The 24,133-nt window shown below is 40.1% G+C and overlaps 2 protein-coding genes across 4 annotated transcripts in view; both read left to right on the plus strand.

The window, feature by feature from the left end:
- The window catches only part of LOC133489105 (receptor-type tyrosine-protein phosphatase N2-like), a 148,097-nt gene extending 138,461 nt beyond the window's left edge, over nucleotides 1-9,636 (plus strand). For all 3 annotated transcript variants that reach the window (XM_061797842.1, XM_061797843.1, XM_061797844.1), the window contains 4 exons: nucleotides 1,738-1,791; nucleotides 4,155-4,219; nucleotides 6,700-6,773; nucleotides 6,984-9,636. In XM_061797842.1, the coding sequence (XP_061653826.1) occupies nucleotides 1,738-1,791; nucleotides 4,155-4,219; nucleotides 6,700-6,773; nucleotides 6,984-7,055 (265 nt within the window). In that variant the 3' untranslated portion in view covers nucleotides 7,056-9,636. The remainder of the gene's footprint in view (nucleotides 1-1,737; nucleotides 1,792-4,154; nucleotides 4,220-6,699; nucleotides 6,774-6,983) is intronic.
- A 5,714-nt stretch (nucleotides 9,637-15,350) lies between these two features.
- Nucleotides 15,351-23,291, plus strand: lactb2 (lactamase, beta 2). Its single transcript, XM_061797590.1, has 7 exons — nucleotides 15,351-16,381; nucleotides 17,253-17,413; nucleotides 17,500-17,620; nucleotides 18,624-18,802; nucleotides 20,952-21,100; nucleotides 22,127-22,214; nucleotides 22,303-23,291. The coding sequence occupies exons 1-7, from the start codon at nucleotides 16,260-16,262 to the stop codon at nucleotides 22,347-22,349; spliced, it is 867 nt and encodes a 288-aa protein (XP_061653574.1). The 5' UTR covers nucleotides 15,351-16,259; the 3' UTR covers nucleotides 22,350-23,291.
- The last annotated feature ends 842 nt before the right edge of the window (nucleotides 23,292-24,133 follow it).

Below are 24,133 nucleotides of genomic sequence, written 5' to 3' on the forward strand. Positions count from 1 at the left end.
CCATGTTCATAGAGCGCGATCACACACGTTACGGTTTTCCGTATTCAGATAATTTCATATGAGGTGATGTCAGAAAGAGCGTTTGTTTCAGGTATTAAACCTTACACACTAGTGGCAGGCCCCAGGTATCCCCTTATACACTGTTGGCCTTCTCAGCCTCTGTTATGCCTCTGTTGAAGCTGAGAATTTTGTGGGTTAATAACTTCAACCCTCCATTCCGTTTCGGTACCTTTCCCCCAATTTGGCGACACAGGGATAATGCCGGCTTTGTTGGGCAGTGCAAAAAGGTCTAGTGTGTACCGGTCCATATGAGTCTTAGTGTGCCAGACGTTAAGCTTCCAACTATTTCCAAAGGCAAATTTTTTTTTCCCATTGTCAGTACCTTCCACACAGGACCAAATTCTGGGGAAAAAGCTGGTTTTGATCAAAAGGGGCAAATGTGTGGCTGGTCTGTATGAGTCTTACAATACACAAACATCATGCAAAGGTGGCGCTTCAGAGGTGTAACCGTACGTTGGCATTTATCTGCCTCTCCCTTTCATACAGAACCCACTGAGGTCCATTACCAACAGATGACAAAAAATAATTGAGAGCCTTCACTAATATTTTGTCTAGGTTCTACTTGTTATCGTTAACGAATTTTTGAGGAACGTTGCAGAATTCTGAGATGGGAATGTTAATGATGAAGTCCCAAGAGGAACAAGAGAATCATGACTAATGTATCATACGATGTATAATGGATCACAGGGAACCTGGCTGTTGAATACTGTTCTTTTGAGTTCTCTCCATCAAAGAGAATCGAAGATGAATCGAGGAGAATCATGTTTTCACGCCTCTTCTCAGATCAGAAGGTCCATTTGCTGCTTGCTTATTTGCTTGTAGTGTTACCGCATGCTTGCAAGCTTTTAAATTCAATTTGCAATTCAAACATATGATGTCTTCTCTTAGTTCTAGGCTGTACTCATTTTGAAGAATCTTTAGACTTGCTAGAATTAGCTAATGTCACGTCGTTTTAAAATAAATTCTGTACTTAAAGTAAAGTGTAAATCATTCCAGAGGAGACTAGTGAGAGTTACTTACCTCATGTCATGTCTTTTCAAATTAAATTCGGAATTTTACAGTAAAGCGTAAATCTCGTGATCTCTTCTCCGAGTTGTAGTCCGTACTCAGGCAGCATTTTGGAGAATCTTTAGTGATTTGTGAAAGCTACTTTCCTAATGTCATGTAAATGAAATTCTAAATTTAAAAGTAAAGCACAAGCAAAATATGATATCTTGTCCTAGTAGTAGTCAATACTTAGGCAACATTTTGAGGTCATCACAGACTTGGAAGAGCTATTTACCTCTACATTACGTCTTTTTGAATTAAATTCAGAATTTTACAGTAAAGCACAACCAAAATATGATCTATTCTCCTCGTTCTAGTCTACTCTGACAGCCTTTTGAAGAATCTTATCAGACATGCGAGAGCTCCTTACCTCAACGTTACGTTTTTTTGTTTTTTTTTATTAAATTCTGAATTAACAGTAAAGCACAAGCAAAATATGATCTATTCTCCTAGTTCTGGACCATACTTGGGCAGCAACATTTTGGAGTGAGTCTTTAAAGACTAGCTGGAGCTACATAACTCACGTTGCACGTTTCATTGGACTTAAGCAGTAAGACACATCTGCGCAGTAACGGCAAGCTTGGAAAGAAGTCACAACTGAGTGCCTCCTTGTGTTGTTGTGTTTTGTAGGAAAGTGAACAAGTGTTACCGCGGGCGCTCCTGTCCAATCATCGTGCACTGCAGGTAAATAACAACAACACTGGCTTTTGTCAACGTATTCCTTCATTTCCCACTGATTACTACATGAATGTTCATAACATAATATGTACGTCGCTGGCATCGGGCGTAAACCTTGTATTACCAAAACCATTGCTTTTCAGAAAACCAAAATAATGGCATGTTTGTTGAGCCATTAACATGGGCACCTGCGTCAGACAGCCGGGGATGATCAGGACCCCTTGACAGCTGTCATGTCGCCCCCGCCCCCCATTCGATGCCCCTGACGGTGCTGATCCAAATTAGGTCTGGAATGGAGTTTTTAATTATCACGAAAGGGAATATTTTCTACAACCGCAATTCCATTGAAGTTGGGACGTTGTTTTAAACATAAAAAAAACAAAATACAATGATTTGCAAATCGTGTTCAACCTATATTTAATTGAATACACTACAATGACAAGATATTTAATGTTCAAACTGTTAAACTTTATAGTTTTTAGCAAATAATCATTAAATTTTATGGCTGCAAACGTTCCAAAAAAAGCTGGGACAGGGTCATGTTTACCACAGTGCTGCATCACCATTTCTTTTAACAACATTCAATAAACGTTTGGGAACTGAGGACACTAATTGTTGAAGCTTTGTAGGTGGAATTCAGTCCCATTCTTGCTTGATGTACAGCTTCAGCTGTTCAACAATCCCGGTCTCCGTTGTCGTATTTTACGCTTCATAATGTGCCACACATTTTCAATGGGAGACAGGTCAGTGTAGTACCCGCACTCTTTTACTACGAAGCCACGCTGTTGTAACAGGTGCAGAATGTGGTTTGGCATTGTCTTGCTGAAATAAGCCAGGGCGTCCATGAAAAAGACATTGCTTGGATGGCAGCATATGTTTCTCCAAAACCCGTATGTACCTTTCAGCATTAATGGTGCCTTCATGGATGTGTAAGTTACCCATGCCATTGGCACTAACACCACAGCCCCACACCATCACAGATGCTGGCTTTTGAACTTTGCGTCCATAACAGTCCGGATGGTTCTTTTCCTTTGGCCCGGAGGACACAACGTCCACAATTTCAAAAAATAATTTGAAATGTGGACTCGTCGGACCATAGAACACTTTTCCACTTTTCATCAGTGAAGCCGGCGCCATTTCTGGGTGCTGTTGATAAATGGCTTTTGCTTTGCATAGTAGAGTTTCAAGTTGCACTTACGGACGTAGCCCCGAACTGTATTTACTGACAATGGCTTTATGAAGTGTTCCTGAGCCAATGTGGTGATATCCTTTACACATTGATGTCGGTTTTTGATGCAGTGCTGCCTGAGGGATCGAAGGTCACAGGCATTCAATGTTGGTTTTCGGCCTTGCCGCTTACATGCAGTGATTTCTCCAGATTCTCTGAACCTTTCGATGATATTATGGACTGTAGATGATGAAATCGATAAATTCCTTGCAATTGTACGTTGAGGAACATTGTCGTTAAACTGTTCGACTATTTTCTCACGCACGTGTTCACGAAGAGGTGAACCTCGGCCCATCTTTGCTCGTGAATGACTGAGCAATTCAGGGAAGCGCCTTTTATACCCAATCATGGCCCCCACCTGTTCCCAATTAGCCTGTTTACCTGTGGGATGTTCCAAACAGGTGTTTGATGAGCATTCCTCAACTCTCTTTGTTGCCACCTGTCCCAGCTGTTTTGGAACGTGTTGCAGCCATAAAATTCTAAGTTAATGATTATTTCATTAAAAACAATAAAGTTTATCTGTTTGAACATTAAATATCTTAACTTAGTAGTGTATTCAATTAAATATAGGTTGAACATGATTTGCAAAGCATTGCATTCTGTTTTTATGTATGTTTAACACAATGTCCCAACAAGTCACTGATGGTGGAGTGGTGCACTCGCCTGACTTTGGTGCGGGCAGCGTGGGATTGGTTCCCACTCAGTGACGCAGTGAATGTGAGGTTGTCCGTGTCTATATGTGCCCTGCCGCTGACTGACAACCAGTTCAGGGTGTAGTCCGCCTTTCGCCCGAAGTCAGCTGGGATAGGCTCCAGCGTCCCGCGACCCTAACCAGGATAAGCGGTGTTGGAAATCGATGGATGGAGGAAAATAACAGCAAAATGTGTTCATATAAAATACAGTAAATTAAAGCGTATTAAATTTTGATTATTGATTATTGATTATTTTAAATTCATAAAAACAATTTTTTAATGATTTAAAATAAACTAAGGGTCATGTTTGAAAACTCTTGTTGTAAAAAAAACTGTTAAAAACGTGTCAAGACATGGAAAACCGGTAATCCTCATAACAGGTTATTTTGTATTGTTTACACTTTAAAGAACAACATGCAAACATATTTATTTTTGTGTGTTTTATACAGCGACGGCGCTGGCCGAAGCGGGACGTACATCCTTATCGACATGGTCCTCAACAAGATGACGAAAGGTGGGTAGGCCTGCCAACCTCAACTTTTTGGAACATTAAGTCCATTAGAAATTATATTTCATCAAAACCATCCGTCACTTGTTTTGTGTGCACTGAGCCCAAAAACTAATTATATTCATTTTAATCTCTGCACTTTATCAGTCCAAACTTAATTGAACACAGGCAATTTGCATGTTTCATTCGTGTTTGCAGTGAACAACGGAAAACTCTGACAAAGTAAATATTTAAATGACCGCCGTTGCCGTCAAAGATAAGACCCGTAATTACTGCAATTACTGCTAGACTTCATAAACACTAGCATTAAAATCATGTGATTATTTTTTTTTTACTCATAGTAGTATTCCCACACTGCCAATAATTACAATACACCATGTGCTTACATCAATATTAGCTGTCTGACCAAAGACTGAAAAAATGAGTACAGTGGTGGCTTGAGATACGAGTTTAATTTGTTCCATGATTATGCTCGCAGCACAAAACACTCAGATCTCAAATTAACTTTCCTCATTAAAATTAATAGAAATGCCATTAATTGTGTACATTGCACCATCCCTTTAAAAAAACAAAAATGTTTGGAATGTGTTATTCTAAGAAAAATAGAGAAAATAGCACTCTATAATATTGTACTGTATAAAAACATACAGTAATGACATCATTAAATAGAATGTAAAGAATGGAACTGTTTTTGCCACATTGTTTTGCTTCAATTCAATGACATTGTGCCTCTCCTGATGTGCATGTTTTGGCCACCTGGCGGAAATATAATAGAGACATATAGATATACAATAGGTACGGAAAGTATTCAGACCCCCTTAAATTGTTCACTCTTTTGTTATATTGCAGCCATTGGCTAAAACCATTTAAGTTCATTTTTTCCCACATAAATGTACACACAGCAAGTGTGTCAAGTAAAAATAATTTAATCTTTGCACTCTGAATTTTAAAGGGTTATAACACTGCCACACCGACGCTATTTGTTAGCCTGTCTATGATATGATGCATTGTTTGTTAGCATTCAGCTAAACGGACTGTCGTAAGACAGAACTATGTTGTTTTAAATGCACAACTCTTTGTTTCATGTTTTGCTCAGTAAACTTCAAGTGGAAGTGGCAAAAAAAAGAATAGTTGACTATCTGCTGGACTGCTGCCTCGTATCTCAAGTCACCATTGTACTGTAGAAAATAGCAATGAATGCAGGGCCAATTCTGTACAAGGAATCATATGATGTGATTGTTCACAGTCATCACAGAGTTTTGTGACTTTTGAGGCAGATTTTTTCCAAATTGTTGTAGTTAAGTGATTCTGTCTTGCCCATACTCTCGTCCCATAGCCCCCCACTTCATTTTCCAGCGCATGCTTCACTCCTGCTCTTTTTCTCCTTTTTTTTTTTTTTTTGCAGAGTGGGGGTGCAAATCTATCATTCCTTTAAGACCCTCATTTCAGTCCTCTCTAAAGTAAGCTGCCCCGCCCACCCCCCCCCCCCCCCCCCCCCAGTCGCCCCCTTTTGCAGACTTTCCTCCTGGAATAAAAGCCATCAAGTTGCGGCGAGCTTTTCATCCAACTTCCATTTCATTTTGCCATCTTTTTATTTTCCAGCCACTAACCCGGAACCCTCTCGGGGGGTCTCCGTGAAGCCACCCCACCCCCCGCCCCCAAGTCCTCTCTGTCTTCCATCTTTTTTTTTTTTTGTTTCACGCATTTACACCAGGGGTGTGGAAACTTTTGTGCTCATGGACCACATTTGATTTTAACAAACACAGATGGGCCAGGTCATTCCTAGATAAGGTAAATAAAAGAGACACAAGAATGGGTGTTATGTAAAATATTATATATGCGTATAGGTACAATGTAAAATACATAAAATATTTAATTTTCGTTATACAATAATAACGAATTCTCATTTATGAGAATTTAAACTTTCAATTTAAAACAAGGTTTTTTTATCGATTAATTCAATTAATAGTAACTAACCAATTCTTTAGTAGATGAAATAAGTTTGTATGTGAAAATGTGCATAATGTCTGTGTGAATAAGTAAAATATTTTAACTTGATAATACAATAAGAATTCAGTATCTTTTTTACGTCAAATACTTCATTTTTGTATTTCAATAAAAAAGAATTCTCATTGTTTATGTTTATATATATGAGATAAAAGTTCAGAATTTCAGCTTCTATTTCAGGGTATTTCCATCTAGATTTGTTAAACAACTCAGGACAGAGCACCTTTTGTTTGAAGCCACCCTCTTTTCAAGTCAGCAAAAGTATTGGAACAGACAGTATTAAATGAACTACAAGTGGATAACATTTAATATTTGGTGGCATGACCCTTACTTGCAATAACTGCATCAAGCCTGTGACCCATTGACTTCACCAGAAATGCTTTTCCAGGCCTTCAGTTCTTGTTTGTTTCTGGCTTTGACCTCAACACATTTTCCCTGCGTGCGTGTGTGTGCGTGCGTGTGTGTGTGTGTGTGTGTAGGTGCCAAGGAGATCGATATTGCGGCCACTCTGGAGCACCTGCGAGACCAAAGGCCTGGGATGGTCCAGACCAAGGTCAACAACTCACTTACATCACTGAAATACAATAAAACTCAACAATAATAATTGTAGTAGTAATAATAATCATAATAACAATAATAGACACACTGGACACTTCATTAGGCACACGTGCTACAGTCCATTTTTGGCCGATACATGTCCGGAATTAGCGGGCGACCAGTGAATTGTTCCTCAGCTGAATGTGTCGTGTTGCGTTTTGTGCAGGATCAGTTTGCGTTTGCGTTGACGACGGTGGCTGAAGAAGTGAACGCCATCCTCAAAGCTCTTCCTCAGTAGGAAGGACCGACCACAAGAGCGACTAAGCATCTTCCTGCTCGTGCTGGTTATCTCCGCTCGTTTGTCCTCTTGACGTCCATCCTTCCTCCTCTTCTTTCTCGTCTTCTTCTCTACTTTGTCGCCTGGATTTGCTTGTCATCATGTAAATCCTCGGTCTTCTCTTTCCAATCTCTATTTGGCCTTGTATTGAAATGAATTTTAATGAAAAATGCTCGCTTTTCTTTCAGAATAACTTTTAAATACTCACAAACACTTAAAAGGCTCATTCACTTGATTGACTACACTCGAATGCATCAATGGCAAATATTCTGTTTATGTAGCTTTAAGGTTTCTAGCCAAGGTTATCATCCTATCATCCTTGACGTCATTATTGTCGCGATGTTAATTTTGATCTGTAGTCTCTTGAGAACTTATAACTCATCAGTCCACGGAATGACGTTCCCCAGGGCACAGTTCGAAAGCTTAGGCTTTTTACACTGGTGCCTTGACTTACAAGTTTTTCCACTTACGAGCCGTGGCGTTGGCATCTATTGCCCTGTTATGTGGGCAAGGAGAGCCACAGTCGCCGTTTGTTGAACGGGACAGTCAAATACAAAATGAGAACACTCGCAAGGCGCTACAGTAGGCCACAACTCGCAACCAGACTCTCACACGCAGACGAGCCGACTCCAGATCGTGACATCACTCAGTAGGCCACACCCCTTAAAAGGGCACATCCAACACACCAGGACAGTAATTTCACTTCAGTTAATTTCTTTACATTGTCTTTTATTATGTTCTTATACAACACAGGGCTATTTGTTTTAAATGAAACAAAATAATATACAGTGAACCCTCACATATTCACATTTATATTTACAACTCTTGCTATTCTCATTTTTTGTTGTAAATTTTGTTTAAGGTTTTTTGTGCGAATGATTTTTTCCATGAAATTTTTAATACTCGGTTTTTGTCCGTTTTTTTTAAACAATTTTTGTAGAATTACAACTTTTTTCCTGGTCAGGCAGGGCGTGGCTTAGAGGGTCGTTGGTTCATATCCCCGCCTGAGCACGTCGTCGTTGTGTTCCTGTGTTCATTCATCGCGGGGGTTACGTTCCAGAATAAGTAGCAGTGACCATGTATTTTATTTATATAAATCTTTATGCATAATACCAATCAAAAATACAGTACATGCATGTGAGGTGCAGGTATAATCTTTTTCCACTTGGGGTTGCCATCCTCACATTCCACACATCAATATCTGCAACTTTGAGGGTTTGTGGCTTTAAAAGGCGGGGTCTGGCCTGGTGAGTGACATGGCAGTCAGCGAATGAGAGAGTAGTTGGCTCAAGATAGCGGCTAGCTGTTAACTGGCTAACTGCTAGTCAGTCTGCGTGTTGAGTGCACAGGCGGCTGAGTATCCTTGACAACCTGTAGAGGGATTACAATTGGTTCTAACTAATTGTGGTCGGCTATATTAAGTTAGCTAACAATGTTTACCATAAACGTACAGTTCTCTAAGTCAGTTTTGCTGTGCAGTCAACACATTACACTTTATTTTCTTTTTTTTTAAGTGTGAAATGATCCCAAACTTTGGACATTGTGTTTTACGCACTCTTTCCTCCCGGCGCTTACAATTAACATTAACGTTCGTCCGTTTGGAAAAATGATCACTGCAAAATTCCACGGTGTAGCGAAAAATGTCATATAAAAGAAGATAGAGTATGTATGATTTAAAAATCAGCGATACAGTGGGAATGTGAGAAGTGAACCGTGATGTGGCGAGGGACGACTATGTTGAACTGAGTTGAGGAGCTTCATTTGGACAAAAGTAGTGCTTTCCCGTTAACTTGTGGCATCTATAGGCAATTATAAGCAGTTTGATTGCGCATGGATTTTCACTATTGGTGGCAGGGCTCTGTCCCTAAACACTGTATGAGCAAATTAAACTGTTAAGTTGAGGTACCACTGTATTATGTGCTATTATGCATAATAGCAGTAAATTGGAGGTTGTGAGTTTCGTAAAATGAAGACAAATGGAGACGTTTTTGTCTGTCGCATTTATGGTTATTCATTCCTTTATTCAAATTCCTGGACTCGTTATGGTCTCGATGGGGCCGTCTTCACTTCTAGTTGTACAAAAATCAGAGTGGTAGCTGTACGAACTGTCAGCATGAGACATTTTTGTGCGTAAAGTCAAGATAAAAATGCTCTTCTAGGCTTGAGTCATTTTTGGCATCATAACGGTTGATTTTAGATGTGATAATCCGATTTTTTGTTTGTTTGTGATATTACTTAAATTTTTTTGTTGTATTACCCATGTGATTCCCATGGCCCAATTTATTTCAGTGGCTACTCGTGCATGGCTTTAACTCAGCAAACAGTCAAACTATATATTATATAGACGTATATTGTATAGTCTATGACCAGGATTAAAGGAAGCATTCAACTATTCTTTCATGGTTATTTGATTGATTTGATGTCCGTGTGCAAGTACAACTCCAAATACGCGCGCGCGCACACACACAGGATGCATCAGCACAGAAAAGCAACTAAAGCTATTTTGTTCTATTGGTGTCAATAAAGTCGTATTGTCAGTGTCCTACGTGGATGTTTTTCATTGCACAAAAACTGTGTGTGCGTGTCCGTGTTCGTGTGTGTGGGTCCGTGTGTCTACAGCAGGGGTGGGGAAACTTTTTTATGAGATTTTTAAAACACTTGATTTTAATGATAAAATAGCTCCAACTAATTTCTATATTCGATAATTTATTTAAAATTAACCAATTGTTTAATACAATAAATGAAGCAATATTGTTACACTTGTTTACATAATTTTTTTATTTTTTTTTATTTACAATAAATAAATCAATTAACCAATGATATATACATTTGTTTATTTAACCAATGTTGGGCACGGTGGACGACTGGTTAGCACATCTGCGTCACAGGACTCGGGTTCAAATCTGGCCTTTGTGGAGTTTGCATGTTCTCCCAATGCCTGCGTGGGTTTTCTCCAGGTGCTCTGGTTTGCTCCCAAATTTCAAAAACACGCATGGCAGGTTGATTAAAGACTCTAAATTGCCCATAGGTGTGAATATAACTGTGAATGGTTGTTTGTTTTTATGTGCCCTGCAATTGGCTGGCAACCAGTTCAGGGTGTACCCCGCCTCATGCCCAAAGTCGCCTGGGATAGGCGCCAGCAAAGCCGTGACCCTAGAGGGGATAAGCGATACGGAAAATGGACTGTTTATTTAGCCAATATTGTATTTATTAGTTATAAAAATTTATTGTAAACATGTCCTTCAATAAAATATTTCATTCTCATTTTTATTGTATTATTCATAATTATATTTAATCAAAATATTAATACAAATATGTAGAAAATAGTTCAAATAAATTCTAAATTACCCGATTATAAATGAATTTAATTATTTATAATTAACCAATTAATAAATACATGGAATCAATTATCCAATTATTTCATAAGATGCATTAATTAGAAAAATTAAATACTTTTTAACTAATTGTAGCGTTGTCATTGTTTTTGTGATTATGATTTTTGAGTCTTTATTTTGAACATGCGGTACAAAAAATGGACAAAATATAAATAATCCCATCCTAAAACATCCTGTACTGCTGTTCTGAAAAGGATTAGGAAGAAGTACAATTAATTTAAATATGATCGAACAACTGGCACGGTGGTTGACAGGTTAGCACATCTGCCTCACAGTTCTGGGGACCGGCATTCAAATCCCGGCCCCGCCTGTGTGGAGTTTGCATGTTCCCCCTGTGCCTGGGTGGGTTTTCTCCAGGCACTCCGGTTTCCTCCCACATCCCAAAAACATGCGTGGTAGGTTGATTGAAGACTCTAAATTGCCCGTAGGTGTGAATGTGAGTGCGAATGGTTGGTTGTTTCTATGTGCCCTGTGATTGGCTGGCGACCGGTTCAGTGTGCACCCCGCCTGCCGTCCAAAGATCGCTGGGATCGGCTCCAGCAGCCCGCGACCCTAGTGAGGATAAGCGGTAAAAGAAAATGGATAGATGGATGGATGGATGATCGAACAAATCCTTGCTTTCCCAAAATGTAACTCCATGATGGGCCGTGTTGGGGAATGTAGCCATACTTTGCCCACCACTGGTAGAATAGTAGCCTTAATGTATGGAACTCCCCAAATGTGAAATGATTTCCTCCAAGAGCAAAATTGATTGAATGTGCATCAGGTGTGTGAATTGCATTAGCGTGGGGGGCGGCGTCCGGCACCAGAACACTTTTGGCACCGGCTGATGATTTTGCACGTGAGGCCACCTCAATAGCGTCGGTCGGTCAGCATTAAGGCCTGTGTAAGCGCGCTGGGAATTGGAGCATTTGCATAGAAAAATTGCTTTGGAGGAACGTCGGCTTTGTATAATTGCGCACGGGATGACTGGCAGCTGGAGGACGACAACGAAGAGGCGGAGGAAGAGGAGCATGGGAACAAGTTGAAGCGCTTCATATTACGCTTTGGCGTCAGTTTCAAAGCGGAAAATTGTCAAAGGAGCACTTCAGAGGCCAGGGAAGCACACTCGAAGGGAAAATGGGATCTACAACATTCTGGAGTGACACCTTTTATGTCATTCTTCTCACCAATGTTTTATATATACCAATGTCTTAATTATGTGTCAGCAGTAATGTATTGGTAATATCCTATCAATGACAGTATGTCTTAGCATTGAACTTATTAGTGATGTCTTGTGAATGATGTGTTAGAAATGTCTTATTAATGATGTCTTATCATTGATGGTGTACTAATGTCTTATCAATGACGTCTCAGTAATGTTAAATCAGTAATATCTTATCAATGACATCATTGATGTCTTATCATCGGTGTCTTATCAATGACGTCTTATCATTTGTCTTAGGAATGTCTTATAAATGTTGTCTCATCAATGATAATGGTGTCTTATGAATACCACATAAATGTCTTATCATTGATGTGTCTTATCAATGGTTTCCTGTCAACAATGTCCTATCATTAATATCTTAGGAATGTCTTGATGTCTCATCTGTCATGTTTTATCAATAGTGTCTTATCAATTATGTCTTAGAATTGAAAGCTTGTCAATGATGTTTTATCAGACGTCTTATCAATGTTATCATTACACTGGTCAACAACAAATTTACTGTCTTATTTTTTTGAGCTGAGTTAGGACAATTTTCATGTGCTGAACCCAAATTGCTTTTGCTCAATCAGGTCAACTTTTTCAACTATGACGAATTGTTTTTTTTATTTGTATTTTATTTTACATTTTTGTTTACATGTACATGTAGGGTTAGGGTATGTATTTTTGCTTATCAGGGATTCTCTACCTGGGTGCGCACCCCTTAGTGGTGTGTGAGTCCTTCCTTGTAAGAAATTAAATACACTAACAGTCATATTAAGTCAATGTACCGTAAGCAAAGTTTGTCAAAACGGCCAATGTCGTCACAAAAATGTAATCGATTCAGTAAGAAAATCACACTTTTAAAAAAATCAACTTGCCATAAAAGCCTGACCCGAACAAGAGAAACAGATGTCATTTTCAGATTCAGTGATGCAAAATTCTCCAAAATCAGTTGAAATTTTTTTTTTTTTATAACCCAGCGTTATCAATGATGTTTTTGATGTGTTATCTGTCTCGTCTTCTCTTTGGTGTCTTTGCATTGATCTCTTAATATTGTTTATCTGTGATGTCTCACTAAAGCTGTAAATAGGGTCTCCTGCGCCAGCCAAAGATGGGTGTACGGCAGAGACGGCGTCCCACTTCCCACTGCTCTCATCAGCGTTTCAGATTGGCTCAGTCGAGCAAACCAGCATCCATAATGCATCGCGCGTCTCCTAGCAACAGCAGCCAGGCTCTTAGCAACAGGAGCTTAGCAACAGCCACAAACAGCAAACCGACCCCCATGCCCCCACTCACTCCACTCATCTCTCGCGCACTGTCCAATCATGGAGTGGTGCGACAGAGGCAGGGTGACCAATCGTCTGGATGAGGGTCAGTCACGCTGTGAGTTGGCGGGGGCGGAGGGGAGGCGGGGGTTCTTTGCACAGCTGATCCCACACACACAAACACGCACACACTCACATTCAAGTACACTTTCCAAAACAATTTGGATTGACAAATTCCTGATAGTGACTAAACTGCAGAGGGGTTAGGCATCAACCACGCTACACAACATGAATGAGCAACCAGGTGAGTCAGAGTCTGCTGAAATGCGAAGATGCCACATGACATCCAATCATCTTTAATTCGGCTAAGAGGGAGTTTGCATGTCTCTGTAGGTGCTGCTGTTTTGGTTGGCAACAGAGTACAAATTGGCTCTTTAATAATTCAACAGCATTTATGAAGTGAGAGAAATGACATTTTTACGCTTGCTTTGTTTTTGTTAGAGGTTGATTTGAGTATTTTTAACCTTTTTGGCAGTTCTCACTTAACACACATGGACAAAAATTGTTTGTACCCTTCTGTTAATGAAAGGAAATCCCACAGTGGACACAGAAATAACTTGAATCTGACAGAAATAATAAGTACAAATTTAATGAAAAATAACCAATAAAAATCAGACATTGCTTTTGAATTGTGGTTCAACAGAATTATTTAAAAAAATAAACTCATGAAACAGGTCACAGGCCTGTAAAAAGAATGTTACACAACCTTTTGAGGCAATCATTCCAATCAAACATTTTTTCTTACTTTCAATGAGACTTCTGCACCTCTCAGCACATATTTTGGCCCACTCTTCATGAGCAAACAGCTCCAGCTTTCTCAGGTTTGAAGGGTGCTTTCTCCAAACGGCATGTTACAGCTCCTTCCACAAATGTTCAATAGGATTTAGATCAGGGCTCGTAAAAGGCCACTTCAGAATAGTCTGATGTTTTGCTCTTAACATTTCTTGGGTGTTTTAAGCTGTGAGTTTTGGGTCATTACTCTGTTGCAAGACCCATGACCTGCATCTAAGACCAAGCTTTCTGACACTGGGCAGCACATTTCTCTGAAGAATAACTTGATAGTCTTGAAATTTCACTGTACCCTGCCCAGATTCAAGGCACCATGTGCCAGATGAAGCCCCCATAACATAACAGCCTCCTCAGTGTTTCATAGTAGGGACAGTGTTCTTTTCTTGGTATGACTAATTTTTCCGTCTGTGAACACAGAGCTGATGTGCCTTGCCAAAAAGTTCCAGTTTTGTCTCACCTGTCCATAGGACATTCTCCCAGAAGCTTTGTGGCTTGTCAACACACAGTTTGGCAAATTCCAGTTTCGCTTTTTTATGATTTATTTTCAACAGATGTCCTCCTTGGTCGTATCACATGAAGTCCACTTTGGCTCAAACAACCACTGATGGTGTAATCTGACACTGATGTACCTTGACCTTGGAGTTGACATTTCATTTCTTTGGAGGTTGTTCTGGGCTCTTTTGTTACCATTCGTATTATCCGTCTCTTCAATTTGCCATCAATTTTCCTCCTGCTTCCACGTCCAGTGAGTATGGCTACAGTCGTGTGGATCTTAAATTTCCGAATAATATGTGCAGCTATCATCACAGGAACATCAAGCTGCTTGGAGATGGTCTTATAGACTTTACCTTTAACGTGCTTGTTTATAATTTTCTTTCTAATCTCCTGAGACAACTCTCTGCTTCGCTTCCTCTGGTCCATGTTATACACACCATGTCAACAAACAGCATAGTGATTACTTGTCACCCTTTAAATAGACCGACTGAAGTTTGAAGACACCTCTGATGCTAATTAGAGGACACACCTTGTTTGAGCTTGTCCCTGTGGTCAAATTATTTTGAATCTTTTGTAGGTGTACCATTATTTCTGTCCAGGCCTGTTTCATTATTTTTTTTAATTTTTTTTAATACTGTTATTTCTGTGACCACTGCGGCGTTTTCTTTCACCAATTTTATTTACGTGTGGAGCTGAAATGTGATAGTTTGTTCCGGTTGTTTGTTGTCCGTCTGTTCTTGCCGCAGTGCTACGAAGACTGAGACAGAGAAGAAGAAGAAAAAAACTTGAAATTGTGTCTGCTTGGTTCTCTTTTTTCTTCACAAATCCAATGTTTTTTTTCTATCTGTGCCAGACCAGAAGGTTCCCGTGTTATCTATAGATTAATTCCACCCAAAAAACTTCAATGGGAAAATGAAAGGGTGTACGTTCAACTCAACTTCGGTTCATCAATCTCCACATGGAGAAGATGAGGAGGAAGTGAAGGAGGATGGGGAGTAGGAGAAGAGCATAGGAAGAAGGAGAGGCGCAGAAAGAGGAGGAAGGGAAGAGGAGTCGGAGATGGAGGGATAGGAGAAGAAAAAGGAGGAGGAGGAAGATGTCAGCAGTGTCAGCCATCTAACACCTGAGACTCTGACGTCGGCAATATCTAAATGCACGAAGCCGCAGCGGTCTCAGACCCCACGTTGCACAAACAAACAAAGAGGAATCGTCGCAAACACAGCCAGCTCACCCTCCGCCCATACTGTACCCCTTGCCCCCCCCTCCCCACCTCAATCATTTGCATTTATATTGAAATAGAAGCCGCCCATGCAGACGGATTCCAACGGGAGATTACGGTTCATTACGTCGCCTCATTACAAAGAGAGACGCTGAGGTGTGGGGGCACTACAGAGGCCCTCGTGTCACCCTCGATTCCATTTTGGCAAAGAAATAAAAAGCTCGAGCCAGCGCCTCGTTTTACGACTGGACACAAAAACCACAGGAGGCATGACGTGGATTTAGCGCGTTCTTTTGACGATATGGCAGCAACGAGGTCAACTAGCGTTAAAAAAAACAATACAGCAACAACAAACGCAAGAGACGTTATAGGAGCAGTGCATTGTGGGAAGGCGGATAGTCGCTGTTTTAGTGTTACAAGAGGGTCCATTAAATAGGAAATAATAAGAAATGGCCTGTTCAAGTCAAATAGATCGCTTGACGTGAATAAAGCTATGAATTCAGACTGGCCCTGAAGGCAACGCCAGGCTTGAATTAAATGGATAGAAATTCATCATAGTAAACAATAGCGCCCCCAAGTGTCCGTTTCGTGCAACAGAAGACTCGTATAAGTGTCGCCAAGTCTTATTGTGAAGGTTGCTGGAAAGTCGGAAGTAAACAATGCCGTTTCCGCTTGTGTTCCTTCTGGTTTTGCTGCCCTTTTGCCCACTTCGTCGTTGCTCACAAGCGTTTGGGTTCGGTTCCGTCCCACCCGGCCATGAGTGCACTTCTTCCCCGTATCGAGCAGCTGTCTGCCCGCGTGGTTCGGGTTTTGGGTTGTAATCCGGGACCGATGACCCTGCAGGGGACGAACACGTATCTGGTCGGAACCGGGGACAGGTGACCCAAAGGATTTCATGTTCTTTTATTTTCATGTTTCTTTTCACGTAAAATCGCTATGTGGACAAATAAGACGTGTCTTGTACGTTTCCTCAAGCCAAATTGCATTTCAATTTGTCGAAGTTATATCTTTTTTTTTTTTTTTTGACCAGGCCTACAGAAAAGAATGAAGAATCGTGTATTAGTTTTAAATTGAATTAAATGAATTAAAATTAAATACACCAAACTGACTTTTTGCTGCTTTAAAATGTAAGTAGACTGTCCTTCACTCAAAAGCCATAACAATTTGTCGGGATTATAAATTTGCTTAATTGTAGATTAATTTGTCATGCCTCAAGAAAACAGTTGAAACGATGAAAGTAATCAGCATATATTAATTGCACCAAAAGGATTACTAGCCACGATTAAAAGCCATTGTGTAGCCAATACACTGTCAGTAAGACAAATGTATTTTATTAGAATTTGTCCAAATTTTACGTTTGCCTGCTTGTAGGCTTCATCCACCATGGATAGAGGAAAATGTAGAAGCAACAGAAAGAATCGTCATACATTGATTTTTATTATGGTGTGAATAGAATACAACACATTTACCACCTGCTACAATTGGAGGACTTTTTGTTGCTTAAAATGTGCACATCCACTCCATTAGACTGTGTAGGGCTTCGCTGTAGCTTAAACCAACATGTCTACAGGAATAAGTGGATGCAATAGAAATAATCATCAAGCATTCATTTTGATTTCTGTGTGCATTACAAACACTCAAATGATCACGGTGACAACATTTAGAGGACTTTTGTGATGTTTGTGATGTGCAGAGACATAGGGAGTAGGCTCAGTTGTTATTTGTATGTACCGTACGAATGTTCTCCAGGCGAGTGCTCATTGACACCGGCGAACCGGCGGTCCCGGAGTACATCAGCAGTCTGAAGGAGGTTCTGAGCACGTTCAACACCAGCATTCAGGAGATCCTGGTCACCCACTGGCATCACGACCACACGGGCGGCGTGGACGACATCTGCAGGGACATTACAGGTGAGGACAAGCCAACAGTGTTGCAAAAAAAAAAAAAAAAAACTAGTATAATAGAAGTTTGACAGGAAGTGTAATGTATGCGGCAGGTTCCGAGGTCCGAGTCAGCAAACTTCCCCGATCCAGCCAGGTCTACGAGGGCTCGGGAAGCCAGAAGTACACGTACTTGAAAGACGGAGATGTGGTCCACACGGAGGGAGCCACGCTCAAGTCAGTTCAGATAAAAAAATAGTTGGAAAGTTGGGCAAATTCTGAAATGTGGGAGAGATTAAACAATGGATGACATTTGGAACAATCAGTTGGTTTCAGACTTTCCCGAAGGCAACACCAGACTTTCAATAGACAGATAACTAGCTAGCTAGCTAGATAGATAGATAGACAGACACAGTGGTGCCTTGAGATGCGAGTTAAATTTTTATCATGACCGCGCTCGTAACTCGAAGCACTCGTACCTCAAGTCATCTTTCCACATTGAAATGAATGGAAATGCTATCAATCCGTTTCAGCCTCACCCCAAAAAAAAAAAAGTTTTTTGTTTTGTTTAAATAATTTTGTACTTTATGAAAAATATATATATAAATATTGTAATGACATTATTATGTAGAAGGTAAATAATGAAACAGCTTCTGTCGCAGTTTTTGCTTTAATTCAATGGACATTGTGCTGCCCCTTCTGGTGTGCTTATACACATAGACTCCTCATTCCTCCGTAAGCCGCACTAATATTAGCCGTTCTTCGCAGAAGGTAAAGAGTACAGTATATGACTGTGAGTGTTGTTATATTGCTTGTCTACATGTGCTGCGTCACCATTTGTTAAAATGGGTTAAAAGGTTAGAACCTGGCCACATAGATGCTCTTCATTAGCCCGTCTATGTCATTTCCCATGATGTGTTTGCATTCAGCTAACTGAGGTTATGTGGTTGTTTTAAATACACAACGTTCAATTCTCAGTTTTATGTTGAGTTTCAGAGTTAACTTCAGCAATAAACAGCTTGAAGCATGTTTTTTGAAAAATTTAAATGAGTTGAGATGAGTTCACTGTCACCATACAGTGTTCATATCTCAAATGTTTGCTTGTATGTCAAAGCGGAAAAAAATTGGCCAAGCAACGGTTCGCATCTTGAAAAACACAAAAGTTGGGTCACTTTTATCTCAAAGCACCACTGCTTAATGAATGGATGGATCATGATCATCAATGCTGTTCTGGTGCCAGGGTGGTTTTCACGCCAGGCCACACAGACGACCACATGGCGTTGCTTCTGGAGGAGGAGTCGGCTCTGTTTTCGGGCGACTGCATCCTGGGCGAGGGCACAGCCGTCTTCGAGGACCTCCACGATTACATGAGGTCGCTGAGGACGCTGATGGACGCCGGCGCTGACCTCATCTACCCTGGTGAGGAAGTGGGCCTTTTCCACTGTGTGTCTGTGTGTGCTCTCGTTTTTGTGTACCTCCACCAAGGAATGTTGTGTTGTGAATCCAACCATTCACTGCCACTGACGAATATATTTGTCAACAGGGCTTGACATTAACACCCGCCAACCTGCCGAAAGGTGAATTTCAGCCGTGGTTGGTAGGTCTGCCACTCCCACTTGTATTTTGTATTTTGATCGGGGGGGGAAATCGCTCAGCGATTAAAAACTGAGGCTCAACTCGAGCCTTGTGGTGAATCAGCATCCCTTCTGGCACGTTTCTTAGTTGCAAGAGTATATATATTGGTGGCTCGAGTTTAATTTGTTCCCTGACCATGCTTTTATCTCAAAAAGTCCCCCAAAAGACACCACCATTTTTTAAACATGTTTTTAAAAAAGACAAGTGGCATTGTAAATTATAGTCCCAAACAAATCAGCACCTCCAAATCTGAGACGATGGTCCTCGGTCAGAAAAGAGTGGAGTGTCCTTTCCAGATCGGGGATGAGATCCTGCCCCAAGTGGAGGAGTTCAAGTATCTTGAGGTCGTTGTTCACGAGTGAGGGAAGAATGGAACGGGAGATTGACAGGCGGATCGGTGCGGCGTCTGCAGTGATGCGGACTTTGTATCGGTCCATTTTGGTGAAGAAGGAGCTAAGCCGAAAGGCGAAGTTCCCCATTTACCGGTCGATCTATGTTCCTACCCTCACGTATGGTCACAAGCTGTGGGTCGTCACCGAAAGAACGAAATCGCGGATGCGAGCGGCCGAAAGGAGTTTCTGCTGATCGGCTTTAATGTCATAATTCGTCGATCGCTCTGCAAAAGATATTTACTCCATTTCGCCATCGTGTACAGTGTATTTGAATCCAAAAGCTAGTTTATTTGTAGCCTTGTCACTTATCTTTTGACGTACTACTGTAAATATCTGCCAGCCAATTAAGATGTTTTTATAAAACAGGTCGGCGGTGTGGGACAGACAACACGTAATGCACGGCTCAGACTACAAGACAAATTTAGTCTTTCACGATGTCAGACTACTGCAATAAAATCTTGTATTCCGATACCACCGCATCCCGAGACTTTATCTTGTTAACTCAAACGTGAGCGGATACGGCCGTTACCATGGCGACGACATTGCGACGCGTGTATTATAAGAACAAAATGGGGGGGAAACGTGTGCTGGTGGTCACCGGTGTGCGGGAGATTACATTCATTTAAGGGTTGCTTGAGGTATGTTCACATGCTTTTAATACAATACGGCTTTGCAAGCAGGCAACAAAATGTTATGTAGCCTAGCAAGCTAGTGCTAGCACTAACGGTTGTATGTTAACATGCCGGCATTATGTCGACTCATGCTTTAAAGTTTTGGTGTGTGTGAAGTAATTTAATTACAATAATTAATTCCAGTAAATTAGCACCCATTATTTCTGTCATGTTGTAATGCTGGTTTGACCTGACTGATTAGAACACATGAGAATACTTTTGAAGATATTCAGTATACGGTACACAAGTATATACAGTAAATTGTAAGACACATTTTTCCATCTTGTGATCGGATCAGTGATCGTTTTTTTTTTTTTTAAACTCTGTGATCGGTCCTGATCGTGTAAATCCAAGTACAAACACACAATATTGACCCACCCAGCAAGCGTTATTGCATTTTAATTTTGTGTGATATTAATTGTTAGCCAGTGTGCTTTTTTTTAATTTTTTTAAGTGGTCCATAACTAAAGTTGAGTTGAGAGGAGGCAGGGCATGAGCCAAGGAAGAACAAATTAGATTTTTATAAAATTCTGGATGTAGGATTTTTGTATTTTTTTTTGTCCCCTCACATTTCCACCTTTTGGTAAATAGTACAAAATTTAGGACATCCTATTCACACGTTTTGGGTTTTGAGTTGAAAATCAAGACTTTAGTGTGAAGTTGTGTGTTGAAAGCAATTGACGCCAGGACGGATGCTGGCGCCGATGCCGTCTAACTATCTGAATGCGGGAAGCGTGCATCAGCTACTGTATACGTGTCGACCTAAATTGGGATTGTTGTGCCTTGGTGGAGGTCTGTACTTTTCTCATTGAACCGAAGGTTGACACATCACAAAGTGGATGTCAGACGAAAACGCTGCGCTGTGTGCAGGTCACGGTCCCGTGGTTCGAGACGCCAGCGAGAAAATCCAACACTACATCAGCCACCGCGATCAGAGGGAGCGACAGATACTGGCGACCATTCGGGCCGCAGCGGGAAAGCCCTTCACCTCCATGGAACTTGTCAAGATCGTCTACAAGGTCAGTAAAATTCCTTAAAGCATGACTCTCGGTCACATATGCGCAAACACCAAAGAGGCACGATTCACTGAATTCCGAGGCTGGCTGTAAATCATGGCGCATAGAGTTTTCCTGAGACATGTGAATGTCACTGAAAGCCACGAGAAAAATAAAGCATACTTTCAATAAATATATAATAATAAATATAATAAATATAATTTATGGCTGCAACTAATTATTTTTTTAATGATCGCTCAATCCATCAATAATTTTTTTTTTGTTTAATTGATGAATCGGATAAAAACTAATATTTTCCATCCCTTTATTCAAAAACAGGGTATTATTTCAAATTGACAGTGCAGAAAATAAACAAACATCAATAGACTATGATTCATTCACTAGTTTGGTCCGTAATGTCTGTTAGAAAATAGGCAAAAATGTTGATCATTGTTTTCCAAAGTAAAAGCAAATGTATGGACATCTTTTATTTTTATTCATATTCAATATAAAGAATCTGTCTGCTTTCTTGGAGGACTACAGAAATTGGAGAATATTTACTGTTGAGAGGCTGGAATTACAAGGATTTGGACAATTTTAGGTTGGAAAAAGGTCTCTCAACAATGAATTGATTGTGAAAATGGTTGTTGATTAATTTGATAATTGATTAGTTGTGGCCTAATCAATTAATTGTTGCAGCTCTAGTTAAATTGTTGAACATTTAAAATGTTAATTTATTCAGGATTGTGTTTACTTAGACATTTTGACATTTTCCATTTACCAGCACTTACTACCTGTAAAGTTTTTCTATTATTTCTGTAGAAGTTGATGCAAGTCAATGTGGGGGAAAAATTTGTAGGGAGAAAAAACAGTTCCAAAACTTGTTTGGTATAAAAAAAAAACTTTAAAAAAACTTGTTTTGAATAAATTCATTATCAGCTGCTTTTTCTAGAGGCGAAGGCAATCTGACATTCTATTTTCAGGTCATATCATGCAGACCTTCCATATACTGTAATATTGAATGAAAAAATTAAAATATTGATTGTGCAGGACACTCCTGAGCACCTTCATCAGGCTGCCAATGTGAACCTGGTGCACCACTTGAAGAAACTGGAGAAAGAAGGAAAGATAAGTCAAGGCCAGTTATGCTTTTAAAGTTCATGTGACCATGGTGACACAACGCTTAATCAGCTATTTTACTGTAATAATTTTTTTCCCCCACTCAGTGATGACAGAATCATCATGGAACAACACATGGAGGAGTAACCTGTGACGAGGATGACGTTGTATATTCGGTGAACGTAATCAGCACAAATGGATTTTTTTTTTTTTTTAACACCACTGAGATTCATCAGTGTCCACTACTCAGATTTATTTACACTGAAAACACATTGGTATGTAACGTAGATTATTTTTGGATTACTTTATCAACCGTGAAGAAAAATCACAGTCACAAACATCACAGCAAGCAAACTGGAGCTTAAAATGTGTAAAAGTGACCCCCCCCCCACAAAAAAAGTTATTTTTTAAAATGAGATGACTCGTACAAATCAGCCTTTTTTTTTTCCATCTGCAAGATTCTTTTCTTCACAAGAACTTAATTGTTCACAATGGATGCACCGGGACACCTCATAATTAGTCACGATGTGATTTTTCTCTGCCAATCATCAATGAAAATGACAATAATTAATCGTAGCAGTCAGGCTCACTTAGATTTGCTGCATGAAATGTAACATTTGGAAACGGTAATAAAAAAAACAAAAAAATAAATAAAAAAGCAAGTTGACCCTAGTTGGTGCACCGCTGTTCCCTATAGAAATGGGAAAAGAACCCCAAGATGTTAAGATTTGTAGTAAAAAATAAATACATTTGAGAATGCAAATGCTCACGTTGAACCGTTTGATTCAGTGGAAAAAAAACAGAAAACTGTAAATTGACCAATGTAAATCTGGCGTACCCCTTGGATGCCAGCTATGCACACCAGAGTTTAAGAATCACTGCTGTCTACTGTACTGTATTCTATAATTTGATACATATACTATTCCAGTCAGGGCCTTAGAAAGGTTTAAAATCTTGTTGTAACTCACGTCAGTCAATAAGTAGCAGCAGCGACCAGTTCTTTCCACATTTAGCAACTTTTTTTTAAAAAATTGCAATGAATTACATTATTTCTTGTAACTATAAATTAAATAAAGACTGATTCATGTCCTTGTGAGGCGGTTTGGATCATGCTCTATTTTTGTATAATTTGCGTCGTGATACAGTAACTGATTGAACTCCAAAAGTGTCAGTGTGTTAACTTGTGAGCTGAATATTGACAAGTGTAAGAGGACTTTGAGCTAGTGTGTGTGTGCGTGTCCGTGTGTGTGCACGCGTGTTCACGAAGCACTGACGTTGGATGACAAAGGTGACTTTACTGAAAATATGCTGCAGAAGAAGAAGCACGTGTACGTCTATAAAGGTGACGAGACGTGCTGGACCACATCCAGACCACAAGGTTATTACAGTACACCGGAAATTGCTATATTATTTCTTGCTTCAATTTAATCATCCTTTCCCATAAAATTGGTTAGTTAAAATGTACAGTGATGTGAAGTGTTTCCTCCTTTCCTGATTTGTTATTTTTTGGCATGTTTGTCAAATTCCGACACTGCCTGTGTGGAGTTTGCATGTTCTCCCTTCTCCAGGTAGTCCTGTTTCCTCCCAGATCCCAAAAACATGCATGGAAGGTTAATTGAAGATCCGAAATTGCCCTTAGGTGTGACTGTGAATGGTTGTTTGTCTATTTGTGCCCTGCGCTTGGCTGGCGACCAGTTCAGGATGTACCCCGCCTCTCGCCCGAAGATAGCTGGGATACGCTCCAGCACGCCCGGGACCCGTGTGAGGATAAACAGAATGGAAGATGAATGAATGAATGAATGAGTAGTGAAGTAGACCAAAATATCATCAAAAGTTAGACATCATGCCGAGATTTAATGAAATTCAGGAGCAAATGAGAAAGAAATTAATTGAGATCTATCAGTGTGGAAAAAGTTATAAAGCTATTTCTAAAGCTTT

The sequence above is a fragment of the Phyllopteryx taeniolatus genome, chromosome 14 (assembly GCF_024500385.1).
Source record: "Phyllopteryx taeniolatus isolate TA_2022b chromosome 14, UOR_Ptae_1.2, whole genome shotgun sequence".
Lineage (NCBI taxonomy): Eukaryota > Metazoa > Chordata > Actinopteri > Syngnathiformes > Syngnathidae > Phyllopteryx > Phyllopteryx taeniolatus.